Here is a 14073-nt window from a genome sequence, read left to right as displayed (position 1 = left end):
TTAGATCGACACATCCACCGAACAAAATTGGAATTTTCCTTGCTTTCCTTATAGTGGTTTGAAGAACACTAGATCTCCTTTGTGGGGGTACTTGACGAAGATCACTCCTAAGGGCTAGATGGGTGTCGTCGTGGCCCTACGAGATGTCGGGAGCCTCCAAGGTTGTGGAGTTTTGCCCCGACGCTTGTGAAGGTCACCACCTCGACCGACTTGCTTAGTGGATAAGTGGGTGGTTCTTTGTGGGGTGCTCACCAAGGAACAAGGAGAAGCATTTGTGGATGTTGTTACCTTTGTGGTGCCACTCCTCCTCGACGTAGACGTACTTCCCTTGGGAAGGAACTACGGGAATCAAATCTCACGTCTCGTCTCCCGGCTCGGTTGTCCTGCTCCTTTACTTTTGTTTCTTCTTTGTTCCCTTTGCATTGTGTATATTTGTTTCTTGTTGCATCATATGCTTCATTCTACTTTGTTGCCCCTCACCTTTACATTTCCGCTAAACCCTAAAAATTGAAAAAGAATAAACTTTGAAGTAGCCCCTATTCACCCCCCCTCTAGTCGCCTCACTACCCATTAAAATGTCTTGTGGGTCATAGGACGCAGGATTGTCTTCACAATGGTGCCCCGTAGAGGATAGATGCCATCTGCAAGATAGTAACACATTGTGTATTGATGGCCATTGACTTCATAGTTGCAAGGAGAAGCATCTCCCACAACAAGCTTCGAGAACAATGGTGATCTTGATAGTACATTCAGATCATTATGAGAGCTAGGCAATCCAATGAATGAATGCCAAATGCATAGATCATTTGATACAAAGGCCTCAAGAATGATTGTTGGATCTTTGAAGTGGCCGTTGTATTGCCATTTCCATTCCATAGGATAGTTCTTTCATGTCTAGTGCATGCAATCTACTAATCAAAGCATCCAAGGCCATCCTCGTTCTGTACCCTCACCCAAGAGTCTCTCAGTGTCTTCCTCATTGGGTGCCCCTCAAGTACTCCGGCCCAAAGATCTCAATCACGGATGATGTGTATCTTAGAACAGCCTTCAAGACTGTATATTCCCTGATGAGGACATAGTCGTCACATCAGCCGAACACCCATAAGCAATCACTCGAATAGTTGTGATACACTTATTCAATGGGCTCGCACTGATCTCCCCTTCCTCAAGTTAAACCAATCATCATGCTTCTCCATGGCTTGAAGAGACTCCTGTGCACCCGAAATCACTGGTGAAAATACTTCTCGAGATAGGTTCCACATGGGTTGAAGTAATCTCTCATAATATTGGCGTTGCCCTCTGCTCTATCTCGCTTGATTTATAGAAGTCGAACTGTTATCCTAGTATCGGCCGCTGAATGTCGCCATTCAAGATCACAGACACAGGATATTGAAGTCATCATCATCTTCCTCATCCGATCACGATGAGTCGTCGAAGATGAACTTCCTCAACCTCTTCATCTACATTTATGAAATTACCTATGTTGAATTTGATTGACACAACCGAAAACAAGAAAAGTAGCAAAACAAACTCACGTTGGCTTGCGAAGGAGGGAGATCGTTGGACGGTGGTGTTGAGATAGCGCCGAAGCTACACGCCGGCCGGCAGGGCTGCAAGACGTTTGACGCGGCTCGATGGAAGAAGATCCCACTCAAACATCGGCCCTCGGTCACAGACCAAGGTCACCCCGGCTGAAGTATGTTGGTCGTGATTTCACCAATGTCCCTCTCGATTCCAGCGACTCTAGCTCCATTGCGGCCGAACTAAGACATCTCTCCATCCACCTCTGGCTCTGTTTTTTCTGAAAAGCGAGCTTGATGCGGCCCTATTTTGCACCAAATCGGAGAAATCGGCGCGACGGTGGCGATGGAGCTGCCGGTCGATTCCCGCAACGACGATCAACTCTGAGTGGGGCGGGAGGGTAGCGGAGGCTGCGGGGTGTTTGTGGAGGCTTTTGGTGGTTGGCGGAGGTGTTGCCGACAGCGTAGCGGGGTGGACGGGGGGAGAACGCTGACGGGTAGGAGAGCCAAAATTATACTCGGTGTGGTTGAGGTCGAGTATCTTTACTCCTCGTCGCTACCTGCTCTTATAACTTTTACTCCTCCACACCAGATAGAGGATCGGCTAGGTGCGGTTTAGAGAAATTTTACTCGATCCTCTAGCTGTTTTTAGAAGATTGGTTAGAGATGCTCTTAGCGTTTATGTTTCATCTAAATGGTGGAATATATTAATATGAAACTTGACAGATTGACATATAACTTTTGCACTAACAATGTGTAGATTTATTTTAAGAAAATTTGGTAGCCTTGAAATATCTTTAAACACTGAGAGTGTAGGTACACCCTAGCTTAGAAAAAACCCTCTTCTTTTCGAGGAACATTTATAAACTCGCTTTGCCTACGGACAGCACGCAACTCGCTTTCTCCGATGGAGACATCTGGGTACGTCCATGGAGGCATGGACCATGGCGACTTGGCGAGTACCGAGAGGGCATTTAAGGCATGGTTGTGGACTTGTGGAGGACGACGTCGTTGAAAAGAAGCAAGCAAGTACTGTGATTCATTCTTATTGTACTGCACACTTGTTAGAGAAGTCTTGGGTACGTAGAACGGAATCGCCGGTCCTTAGCTAGCTCGCATGCTTCACTCCAGTTTCCAACCTCTCGCGACCTGCCACCCGGCTAACTTAATCCCACTCGCTGAACACATGACCGATCATTGACTTGCTCCATCTGATTCCTTCTGCTCGATCGATTGATTTCCGTGCGCCAACACCACGTGCTCCCTTCCTCTTCCTTCGCATCGACAACGATTAATCCAAGCTATAGTTTAAACCGAGATCGAGACGGGGATTATTATTTACTCAAGGTCAGCTCCCACACCGACGCCGGGAGCTCGGGGCGTGCACATGGCTGCTGCGCGCTTGCTTGCCGTTGCACTCTCGCTCGGCCTCCTCCTCCTCGGCAGCGGCGGCGGCGGCTTCTTCGTGTCCGGCGCCGAGGAGCTGAGGAACACCTCCTCCTCGTCTTCCTCTCCACAGCTGTCCACCGTTCTGGCCACGGTATGTAATCAGAGGATGTTGCACAAACGTAGGATGTTGGCATCGACGATATCGCAGGCGTGGCGCGCGGTCCGCCAGAGTTTCGGTTTCGTTCCTGACATTTCTGTGTCAGGAGAGCAAGGCAGAAAGTGCCGGTGCGAGGTGGCCAAGCGTGGAGCAGGAACTCGAAGCCGCGCGAGCTGCGATACGGCGTGCCGCACGGCGGCGCCATGGAGATGGCAGCAACGTCAGCTCGGCGGCGCCGGAGTGGTTCACCCGCGACGATGTGGACTATGCTCTCCTGGCGAGGGTTTACCGCAACCCAGCAGCCTTCTACCGGTAAGCTTGACCTCATCAGCGAGCCGCCGATGCCCATGCCAAAGCAAGACCTCCGCTCCTTCTCCGGCCTCATCTTACCCGATCACACTCATCACTCATGGCATGGCAGGAGCTACGTGGAGATGGAGAGGCGTTTCAAGGTGTACGTGTACGCGGAAGGGGAGCCGCCAATCCTGCACGCGGGGCCCTGCAAGGACATCTACACCATCGAGGGCCGCTTCATCGAGCAGCTCGAGCTCATCACCGGCGGCGTCCGGACGTGGGAACCCGCCCGCGCACACGCCTTCTTCCTCCCCTTCAGCGTCGCCAAGATGGTGAAGTTCGCCTACCGCCCAAAATCCAACGACAAAACCCCGCTCCTCTCCATCGTCGCCGACTACGTCAGCGTCGTCGCCTCCCGCCACCCCTTCTGGAACCGCTCCGCCGGCGCCGACCACTTCATGCTCTCCTGCCACGACTGGGTACGAGCCCAACACACTTGTTTTCTCTATCTGTTCAAGGTGTTGTTGATGATCGGTAGGTTGACCTTGATCGATCGTGCGTATGTACGGTACCTAGGGTCCTGAGGCATCCAGGGGGGACCCGGAGCTGTACGCCAACGGCATCCGCGCGCTCTGCAACGCCAATACGTCGGAGGGGTTCCGGCCGGGGAAGGACGTGAGCATCCCGGAGATCAACCTCTACACCGGCGACACGCCGCGGCAGCTCCTAGAGCCCGCGCCGGGGTTGTCCTCGCGGCCTTTCCTGGCATTCTTCGCGGGCGGGCGGCACGGCCACGTCCGCGACTTCCTGCTCCAACACTGGAAGGGCCGCGACCCGGACACCTTCCCAGTGTACGAGTACGACCTCCCCTCCACCACCGGCAACGGCACCACCGGCAAGCGCAACACCGGCAAGGGCGCCCGCGGGCCCGACAGGCAGCGCGACTACTTCTCCTACATGCACCGCGCGCGCTTCTGCCTGTGCCCGAGCGGGCACGAGGTGGCGAGTCCGCGCGTGGTGGAGGCCATCCACGCCGGCTGCGTCCCCGTGCTGGTGTCGGACGGGTACGCCCCGCCCTTCGCCGACGTGCTCCGGTGGGAAGCGTTCTCTGTGTCTGTGCCGGTCGCCGACATCCCGAGGCTCAAGGAGATTTTGGAGAGGATACCGACGGCGGAGGTGGAGCGGCTCCTGGATGGGGTTCGACTGGTGAAGCAGCACTTCACGCTGCGCCAGCCGCCGGAGAGGCTCGACATGTTCCACATGATCCTGCACTCCGTCTGGCTCAGGAGGCTCAACTTCAGACTGAACCAGTAGCCATTTCAGGTCACAGCTGAAAAGAAGGGAGAGGATGCGATCTCAACTCACAAGCCGATCCATCGAACCATCAGAGCTCATTTTTTTACAGGATACTTGCGAAGATTGAATTACACAAGCAACGGGCAAAGCTGCAGAACAGAACACTTCAGCTGGGGTCTGGAGAAAAATGCAGTGCAAGAAGGTCAGACAAACAAGCTGACAAATCATCAATCTGGGTGTCGCAAGCTGAGCAAATTAACAGAACCCCAGAAGGGAAAGGCCAATGAGTTCCTAACAGAAGAGTACATGTTGAAGCATGAAGCTACAAGATCAAACATATGATATACATTTTATTCCTTTAGGGAAAGGCTATAAACGTTTGTCATATTTCTTGATTTCCATATCCTCAGGTTAGCCAACAAGTAAAAACATAAATGCGTACCTGCAACTTTAACTGTTTATTTAACTGTTATAAACACAACAAGCAAATAACGAAGAACGAAAAGAAAAATGCAGCGGAGACACAAGATTTTAACGTGAAAAAACCCCTCCAACGGAGAGGGGAAAAAACCACGGACGCCAGCCAGCAAAATTTCACTATATATCGGGAGGTGTTTACAAACGCCGTGGGTTATCTTATAATCTGATAAACCCTAGCCAGCGGCTTACAAGAGGTATATATAGGTGATGGCATCGAACCGTACCACGGGGGGCTGCCGCCCACCGCACCCCTTTCGCAGGCGTTCCTACCCGGCGACGAGTCTCGCTCCGCTCATCCGAAGTTAGCCTCCTTTTAGTATGAATTTGGATCACCAATATAACAAACTGCACCATGAGACAAATTCTATCTTGTAGCATGAACTTCAACAATCTCCTGAACAACAAAGAAAACACTTGCTGGCGCCAACAACCACTTGAGCTAAACAGTTATACCAACCAAGTTCCAGCAAAGCTCAAACTTGACAACATGAATTGGCTTTATCATCATATCAGCAGGATTATCATGAGTACTTATCTTGCATACCTTCAGTTTACCTTATGCAACAATGTCACGAACATAATGGTACCTGACATAAATATTCTTAGTCCTCTCATGAAACATTTGATCATTAGTAAGGTATATGGCACTTTGACGGTCACAAAACAAGTTAATGCAAGAATCATCTCCACAAAGCTCAACATACAAACCTTTTAACCAAATAGACTCTTTGCAAGCTTCAGCAATAGCCATATATTCTATTTCGGTTGTATATTGTGCAACAACAGGTTGTAACATTGTCTTCCAACTCGCATCACATCCACAAACAGTGAACACATAACCTGTGAGGGACCTTCTCGATATTATCCAAGTCGGTAGTAAAATCTGAATCCACATAGTCAGCAAGTCACTCACCGGTCTTGCCAAACTTCAAGCAAGGTTTGGATGTGCCATGAAGGTATCTGAAAATTCACTGAACAGCTTCTCAATATTCTTTACCAGGATCAGCCATATATCGACTGACCAAACTCATATCATATGACAAATCAGGGCGAGAACAAATCATGGCATACATCAAGGAACCAACAACACTAGAATATGGAACTCGTGACATGTACTTAATATCTCCATTAGTACAAGGATGTTGCAATGCTGACAATTTGAAGTGAGGAGCAATAGGTGTACTAACAGACTTTGCATCATGTATATTAAAACGTTGAAGGACTTTCTAATGTAATTTTGTTGACTAATAAATAATACACTATATTTTCTTTCTCTTTTAATTTTCATACATAGTATTTTCTTAGCAGCACCAAGATCCTTCATCTTAAATTCACTACTTAATTGTGCTTTCAAATTAGTGATCTCTTTCTTCCTCTTGGCAGCAATTAACATGTCATTAACATATAACATCAAATATATAGGTGATCCATTAACAAACTTCATGTAAAGACATCTATCCGGCGACGGGCCTCGCTCCACTCGTCAGAAATTAGCATCCCTTTAGTATGAATTTGGATCACAATATAACATTAATAAGACATAACTATCTAACCATGTTCCCTGCCTCCAGAATCAGTGAAGTTACCGATATCTCTAGTTCACATTAACACGACTATCCCCAATACCAGATGACACAATCACATAGGATTAAAAAACTTAGACATCTATAGTATATAGAAAAGGGATTTCTATTTTCGTGCCCTCGGGTCCTTAGTTGTGCTCAGTTTTCCCCAGCTCGTTAGTTTTTCCTCAGTTTTCCCCTCCCTCTAGTTTGAAACCCCTCGCAGACGCTCGGACGGGAGGGTTGCCGTCAGGTCAGAGGCCTTACCGTTACCGTTAATCTGACGGGTGGGGCTGCACAGAGGGCAGTTCCTCTCTGACCCGTCTCGTGCTGACAAATGGGGCCGCTCTATTGGGCTGCCGCAGCCAATGACCAGTGGGGTCATCTATTTTTCAGGAAAAGTCATATATTGCCGCTCTGAGGGGCTGCCGCAGCCAATGACCAGTGGGGTCGTCTATTTTTCAGGAAAAGACATATATTTGCCGCTCTGTGGGGCTGCCGCGGCCAATGACCAGTGGTGTCGTCTATTTATTTATAGAAAATCATATATTGCCGCTCTGTGGGGCCTCCGCAGCCAATGACCGCTGGGGTTGTCTATTTATTTAGAGAATATAATATAGAGCCGCTCTGTGGGGCCGCCTCAGCCCATGGCAGGTGACTATTTTCGTAGCTTAATTTAAAGTGACTCTTATGCTAAACATTGTGCATAATATATAGAAAAATAGCTAGATCTCTAAATATATAGAAAATAGCTAGATCTCTAAAGGGGATGGATGCATGGCTTCATGTCGTCGTCACTTTCATCGTCAGTATCTTCGTCGTCTGAGTAGTAGTACTTCCTGCACATTGTTCCGTCGAACACCTTCACTGTGAGCACATCATCGCCTTCATATTTGAAGTGTACGTAGCAGCCGAAATCCACACCGTGCACGATGGCGAAATTCTCCCAGCCCTTGTCGAGATACATCCGGCCTTGTCCGTCAAATAGGACCTCCACGGTCCAGAGACGAGGACCGCAGTCAGCTGCTCGCAGATACACCTTAGCTGGCTCCTGGCCGTCAAGATAGTCCGCAAACTTTTTTGGGAGTGCCTGCAAAGAGATCGAGCGCCGATCGTTTGAAATTAAAGGTTTTTTAGAACATGCCCATAATTAATCACATGCATCATATATGTGGGAACGCATACGTACCTTCTTGACCAAAGGGTCTTCATAGATGACGATGAAGAACTCCTCTATGATCAATGGCAGTGTTGATGACGGTGGTGGTGGCAATGATGATGATCCACCACCCCGGCCGCCCCTTCCCCTTCCCCTTCCCCTTCCCCTTCCCCTTCCCCTTCCGTTCCGCGTCCGAGACGTGGAAGCCATGGCAATGGATGATCAAGTGTATGTGAACGAAGAAGAGAGAGGCAGAACCTATTGACACAAGGGATGGCCGTTGTGGGTGTTTATAAGGGAGAGATGACCGTTGTAGGGGTTTACACAATAAATTAAGGAGGAGGTGACCGTTGTGGGGTTTTACACAATAATTTAAGGAGGAGATGACCGTTGTGGGGGTATATATCTCAACAGAAAAGTAATGCGGACTATCTTGACGAAAATGGAACTTCGTGATATAGTTTATCATTTTACCGTGAAAAGTAATGCCTAAAAGAAATGGTAATTCGTGATAGTTTATCATTTACCGTAATGGCTACAACAAATCGTTGATGGTTTATCATTTTTTTGCGTGAAAAGTAATGGCTACAAGAAATGGGTGATGGTGTATCATTTTTTGCGTGAAAAGTAATGGCTACAACAAAATCGGTGATGGTTTATCGTTTTTTGCGTGAAAAGTAATGGCTACAAGAAATGGGTGATGGTGTATCATTTTTTGCGTGAAAAGTAATGGCTACAACAAAATCGGTGATGGTTTATTGTTTTTTGCGTGAAAAGTAATGGGTACACGAAATGGGTGATGGTGTATCATTTTTTTTGAGTGAAAAGTAATGGCTACAACAAAATCGGTGATGGTTTATCGTTTTTTGCGTGAAAAGTAATGGCTACAAGAAATGGGTGATGGTGTATCATTTTTTGCGTGAAAAGTAATGGCTACAACAAAATCGGTGATGGTTTATCGTTTTTTGCGTGAAAAGTAATGGCTACAAGAAATGGGTGATGGTGTATCATTTTTTGCGTGAAAAGTAATGGCTACAACAAAATCGGTGATGGTTTATCATTTTTTGCGTGAAAAGTAATGGGTACACGAAATGGGTGATGGTGTATCATTTTTTTGCGTGGAAAGTAATGGCTACAACAAATCGGTGATGGTTTATCATTTTTTGCGTGAAAACTAATGCCTAAAAAGAGTTTATAATTTAGCTCGTGAAAAATAATGCAGAAAACCAAACTTTGCGTGAAGCTAACCGACGACAGAGAGAGAGAGGGTGGTGGCCCCGACCAGAGAGAGAGATAGGGGTTATCCTGCCCGTTAGATCATACGATCAACGATCGGCGGGCACGATCCACGTGACATGGGCTAGACCAATCAGGGCAATGTTGGGCGTCTGTGAGAGTTTGTGAAGGGAGAGGGCAAAACTGAGTAGTATCAAGAAACCAAGGGCAAGTGAGTAGTAAACAGACTAAGGGATTCAAATATGAGATTTAAAAATGGAAAATGCGTGTTTTGTATAATGAAACCCATCTTGGCCTACCTCAAACTATTTGCAATACAAATCTACATGAGTGTGAAAATTATGACCTCATTCAGACAAAGTATGTTTTGGGGAAAGCTGTTTTGGGTAGGGCTTATTATGGAAAACCATGCACCTTCATAGCTACTAGGTGATTTGAGAAGTGGCAATTTGTGGTGAAACTTGATTTATCTATGATTTATCTATGATTTGAGAAGTGGCAATTTGTGCTAAAAACTCCATGAGTAAGTGCCACTCTTTTTTGGAATTTTTTGCACATTAAATAACTCATTTAACTAGTTAATCCCATTTGTTGACTCTCTGTTGACCAGCCACTTGAGGGTAAAACTGAGTATATTACACTAGCCAGTATTAGCACTCAAGGAGAAAACTGAGCACACAAAAAATGCTAGTATATGACTCGGGGGTATACCTGAGTATATCTAAATTTCCAGGGTTAGACCCGAGGACGCGTATTGCGGTGCAGAAGTGCAAGACGTGCCATTGTTGACGCGTGTCGCGGTGCAGACGTGCAAATAGTGGACGCGTAGGACGCGGGTCGCATTTAGGACGCGTAAGCCCCTCCCTCCCTCCCTCTGCACACAGTCGTCTCATTCTCGCTCACGCACGAAACCACCCCTCTCACGTCCCATCAACTTCTCCAAATCGAAAAAACCCCAACCGCCGTACGCACGCTACCCTGCCGGCGATGGAGAAGAAGAATGCGCCGGCGGCCGTCGCCTCCGAGCCCGTCGCCTCCGCGCCCGTCGCCTCCGAGCCTGTTGCCGCCGAGCCCGTCGCCGCCGAGCCCGTCGCCGCCGAGCGCGCCGCCGCCGAGCGCGTCGCCTCCGAGGGCGGCGCCTCCGTGAACTGGGCCTCTCTCTCGGCTGATGGACCACTTCACAAGATCGGCCAATGCTTACTAGCGAACGAGGAGTACGCCGACACCTACTCTGCTATGAGGCAAGTCTGTAGAAATTGGCGCTCAGGTTTGCCTGAGCCCGACGTGCACCTGGACGAATGGATCATTCTACACCACGCCCTTCCACGCGTCGCTGAGTTCACCTTCCTCCAACTCGGCACATCACGCTACGTCACCATAGATCTATCGGAAGTTCATACAAGGTTCAAATTCCTCCATATCTACCTTTTTATTTTCAATCTTAAACACATCTTAGTGCTGAATGTTATCTTCATCAATATATTTTAGATACTACTTCGTCGGCTTTTGCCGTGGTGTCATCGTGCTTGCCCAGAAGAACCCGCCGCACAAGATACGGCTGCTGAACCCACTCACAAAGAAATCGAACACTATGTTTGAGGCGCAGATGCCATCTGTTTTTCTGAAATCAGTCGCTGTTATCAAATCCCCGACTATGATCTTCGTTGCCGCCAATTACCCGTCGGAAATTGGTTGGGTCGATGAGAGCACTCCAACTAAGGATATAAATGAAGATTGCGGAGAAGGAAGATTTTCGATCAAGAACCATTGTCTGCTTTGCATTACCCCGTTCAATGGTGAACTATATGCAGTAGCTGCGGACAATTTTGAGATCGGAAGAATAGTGTGCACCAATGTACAGTTGCGACAGCGCGCGAGCACTGTCAAGATGGAGACACTAATTTCATTTCCAGAACTTGGACGTCAGAAGTTCTACCTTGTGAAGTCGGATGGTGATCTGCTGCTTGTGTTGTTGGTCAGCGAGGCTTTGGCGGGCAAACCTTTGGTGTACCGTGTGGACACTCAGAGCCGCTTTCTCCATCCGATCAGTAACATTGGCAGTAATGCCTTCTTCGTGAATTATATCCGGTGTATCTCCGTCGACACCAGAGTGTACCCGACACTTCGACCTGGCAGCATCTACTACGCGGATTTGGGTTATATCAGAGAGTACTCTCATGATACAAAGGCCTGGGATGAGTGGCCAGTACGTGTGGATAGAATAGGAAGCTACGGTATGAGTAATGAACACAGGCCATACCGTTTGGAGGATGTATTGGCCGCACACTGCAGACGGAAGGAGTTCAATGAATATTTCCTTGGGGAAATGCACGAATGGAGCGACGAAGAAATATATGAGGAGGAATGAAGAACAAATTCATTCATCCTAATCTTCTTGTTGTCCATACATTGCGTGCGTCTTGTATATTTTTCAGCTTAGTTTGTCGTGAACATTAACAACGTTATTGCCTGCTTTTGGCTGCTGTATGCAGTTTATGTATTATACTTAGTTTTGTGATTATGCTGTTGTGAATTTATCATATACTAGCTTCTAGATTTGCTACTAGATTTGCTGCCATATTGGGCAAAAAACGAGGGCCAAAAGGCATAAATAACCCCAGAGATTTGCTACTAGATTTGCTGCCATATTGAAGAAAGACAGAAATAGAAGCTTCTCTAGATTTGATACTAATTTGGTGAAAAAGACAGAGAGAGAAAGAGGGGAAAAGGTGCTCTTAAAAATGCCAATTTGGGCCGAGAGAGACAAAACCCAGCTCCTGCTCATGTGCAACCAAACGCTTCTCGTCCTGTCGCACGCGGTCCCTTTCTACCAGCCCCACGCGACGCGGCCCCACACGACGCGGCCCCACACGACGCGGCCCCACAGACGACGCGGCGCAACACGTCAGCACAGAACGTCCAAATAAACGGATTCCTTCCGTCTGAGTTCCTTCTGCGGGTCTTCAGACAAAGGCTAGGGTAAAACTGAGGAAAAACTAAGGGGCTGGGGAAAACTGAGTACAACTAAGGACCCGAGGGCACGAAAATAGAAATCCCTATAGAAAAATATACCCAGCTAGCATGAAACCTAGCAAGAAGATGAGGAATACTGCTATTTTGGTTGTTGTCAATAGCTTCAAAACCCGCATTGTGTTATTTCTCCGGAAGATATGACATCAACAAATTAAACAATCTATTCCTACAAATCATGTGTTGCTTAGTCAACAGTCTACACATCCAAGTATAAAAAATAACCGGTTATCTTCAAGGAGTGTATTAGCACCTCAAATGATCATTCACAAATAAAATATAAACCCTCTTTTCCTGAATATATTTAGCGAGAAACTGATGATTCAGATATAAATCATCCTATCCAAAAATCGGTGTGCAAGAGAATACTTCAACTAGAATCAGAAGAAAAAGGTAGTGCAAGAGAAGTTCAGACAAACAAGCTGGCGAACAATCAATCTCACACTGCGGGCGAACAATCAATCTCACACTGCGGGCTGAACAAATTACCAAGACTACAATAGGACAATAGTGCCTTTAGCGAGACACTAATGATTCATATATAAATCATCCTGTCCAAAAGTCGGCATGCAAGAGAATACTTCAACTGGGATCAAAAGAAAAAGGCAGTGCTAGACAAGAAAAAAATTCGAAAATCATGAAGTTATTAGTATATTCGTCGAGAAAATGAGTTACTAGAAGACGGAACGGGTTAGATGAAAAGTTAAAACTACATAAACATTGTGTTTGATCTTCATGTATCACAGGGACAGATGAAGCTTCGCGTCTCATTACTGCCCTATCATTGAAGATGAAGTTGCAGATGCGGCTCAAAGCACTGGAGATGTTGTCGTTGAAGATGGAGCAGAAGATGTGGCTCAAGGCGATGGAGATGATGTCATTGAAGATGAAGCAGCAGATGCAGGTCAAGGCAATGAATATGCTCAATGAGATGTCGATGCTGATGAAGATGATGAGGGACTTCCATATGTTGATCGACGCTCTTGGTTCCTGACACCAATGAGAGAGTCCATTGGTCAATGTGATCTCCTGTGGATTCATTTCAAGGGGGCACGAGACACCTACAGTCCTCCACAACTAAATATGGAGAAAAAGCTGATGTATTATCCTTCGCTACGGTGCCACATTTTCTCAAGGTTTTCCAATGACCTCAAGGACCATGTAGATGAGACAAGGTGGGACAAATTGAACAATGTCCAGGGGCACTCTTTATTTCTTGGAATCAACTACGCATTCTTCCTCCGACCCCCCCAAACTAAGCAGAGGCTACAAAACCATTTATCCAATTGTTCAAACCTAAATTTTTCTTTGCTACGCACAGTAGCGTCCGAAATTTATTGCCGCATCCAATTCGAAGTTGGAGCATAATGCACATCAATGGAGGTCTCAAGACTAAAGTACAAGGAGACTTACGACAATCAAGCTGAATCACCCATGTGGTTCATCCCAACACTAACACCTGTTTTTCCTGAAGAAATAGGAGACGAATGGAGACCTTAATTTTTATAGGTTAAGGTCACTAACACTAAGGTATGATTATGTGTAAGACCAAGTTATGTGTATAGGTTAAGTTCATGAACACACACCGTTCTGCTGTTTGGTAAGTTAAATTTTAGCAGACATGAAGATGTTTGTTTCAATCCCATGTTGAACATATTTTTCATAAATTAGCTACGTGTATTGTGATGAACACACATTGTTGTTTGGTGGAGTAGCAGATATGGAGATCTTTGTTTCGAATACCGCGCTGAACATCTAGTTCAAAAATTAGCTAAGATCCTCCTGCTGGCAAACATATTAGGCGCAAATTGGGCAACCTTTAGTAACGACTAGTAACGACAAGTTTCCAACGCTACCCCATGTACCATCTTCTTTTTATGAGGATAACTCCATGTACCACCTTTTCAATAAAAAAAGGTGTTGTACAATCTTTTCTAGTTGGGCCTAACA

General features: G+C 46.8%; 1 protein-coding gene across 1 annotated transcript; it reads left to right on the top strand.

The window, feature by feature from the left end:
* The first annotated feature begins 2581 nt into the window (after window positions 1-2581).
* On the top strand, window positions 2582-5051 carry LOC127318002 (probable glycosyltransferase At5g25310). Its single transcript, XM_051348610.1, has 4 exons — window positions 2582-3060; window positions 3173-3378; window positions 3488-3839; window positions 3937-5051. Exons 1-4 carry the CDS (start codon window positions 2908-2910, stop codon window positions 4672-4674), a joined length of 1449 nt encoding a protein of 482 aa, XP_051204570.1. The 5' UTR covers window positions 2582-2907; the 3' UTR covers window positions 4675-5051.
* Window positions 5052-14073: the final 9022 nt, after the last annotated feature.

Source organism: Lolium perenne, chromosome 7, assembly GCF_019359855.2.
Source record: "Lolium perenne isolate Kyuss_39 chromosome 7, Kyuss_2.0, whole genome shotgun sequence".
Classification (NCBI taxonomy): domain Eukaryota; kingdom Viridiplantae; phylum Streptophyta; class Magnoliopsida; order Poales; family Poaceae; genus Lolium; species Lolium perenne.
This window is presented reverse-complemented; position numbering and strand designations above follow the sequence as displayed.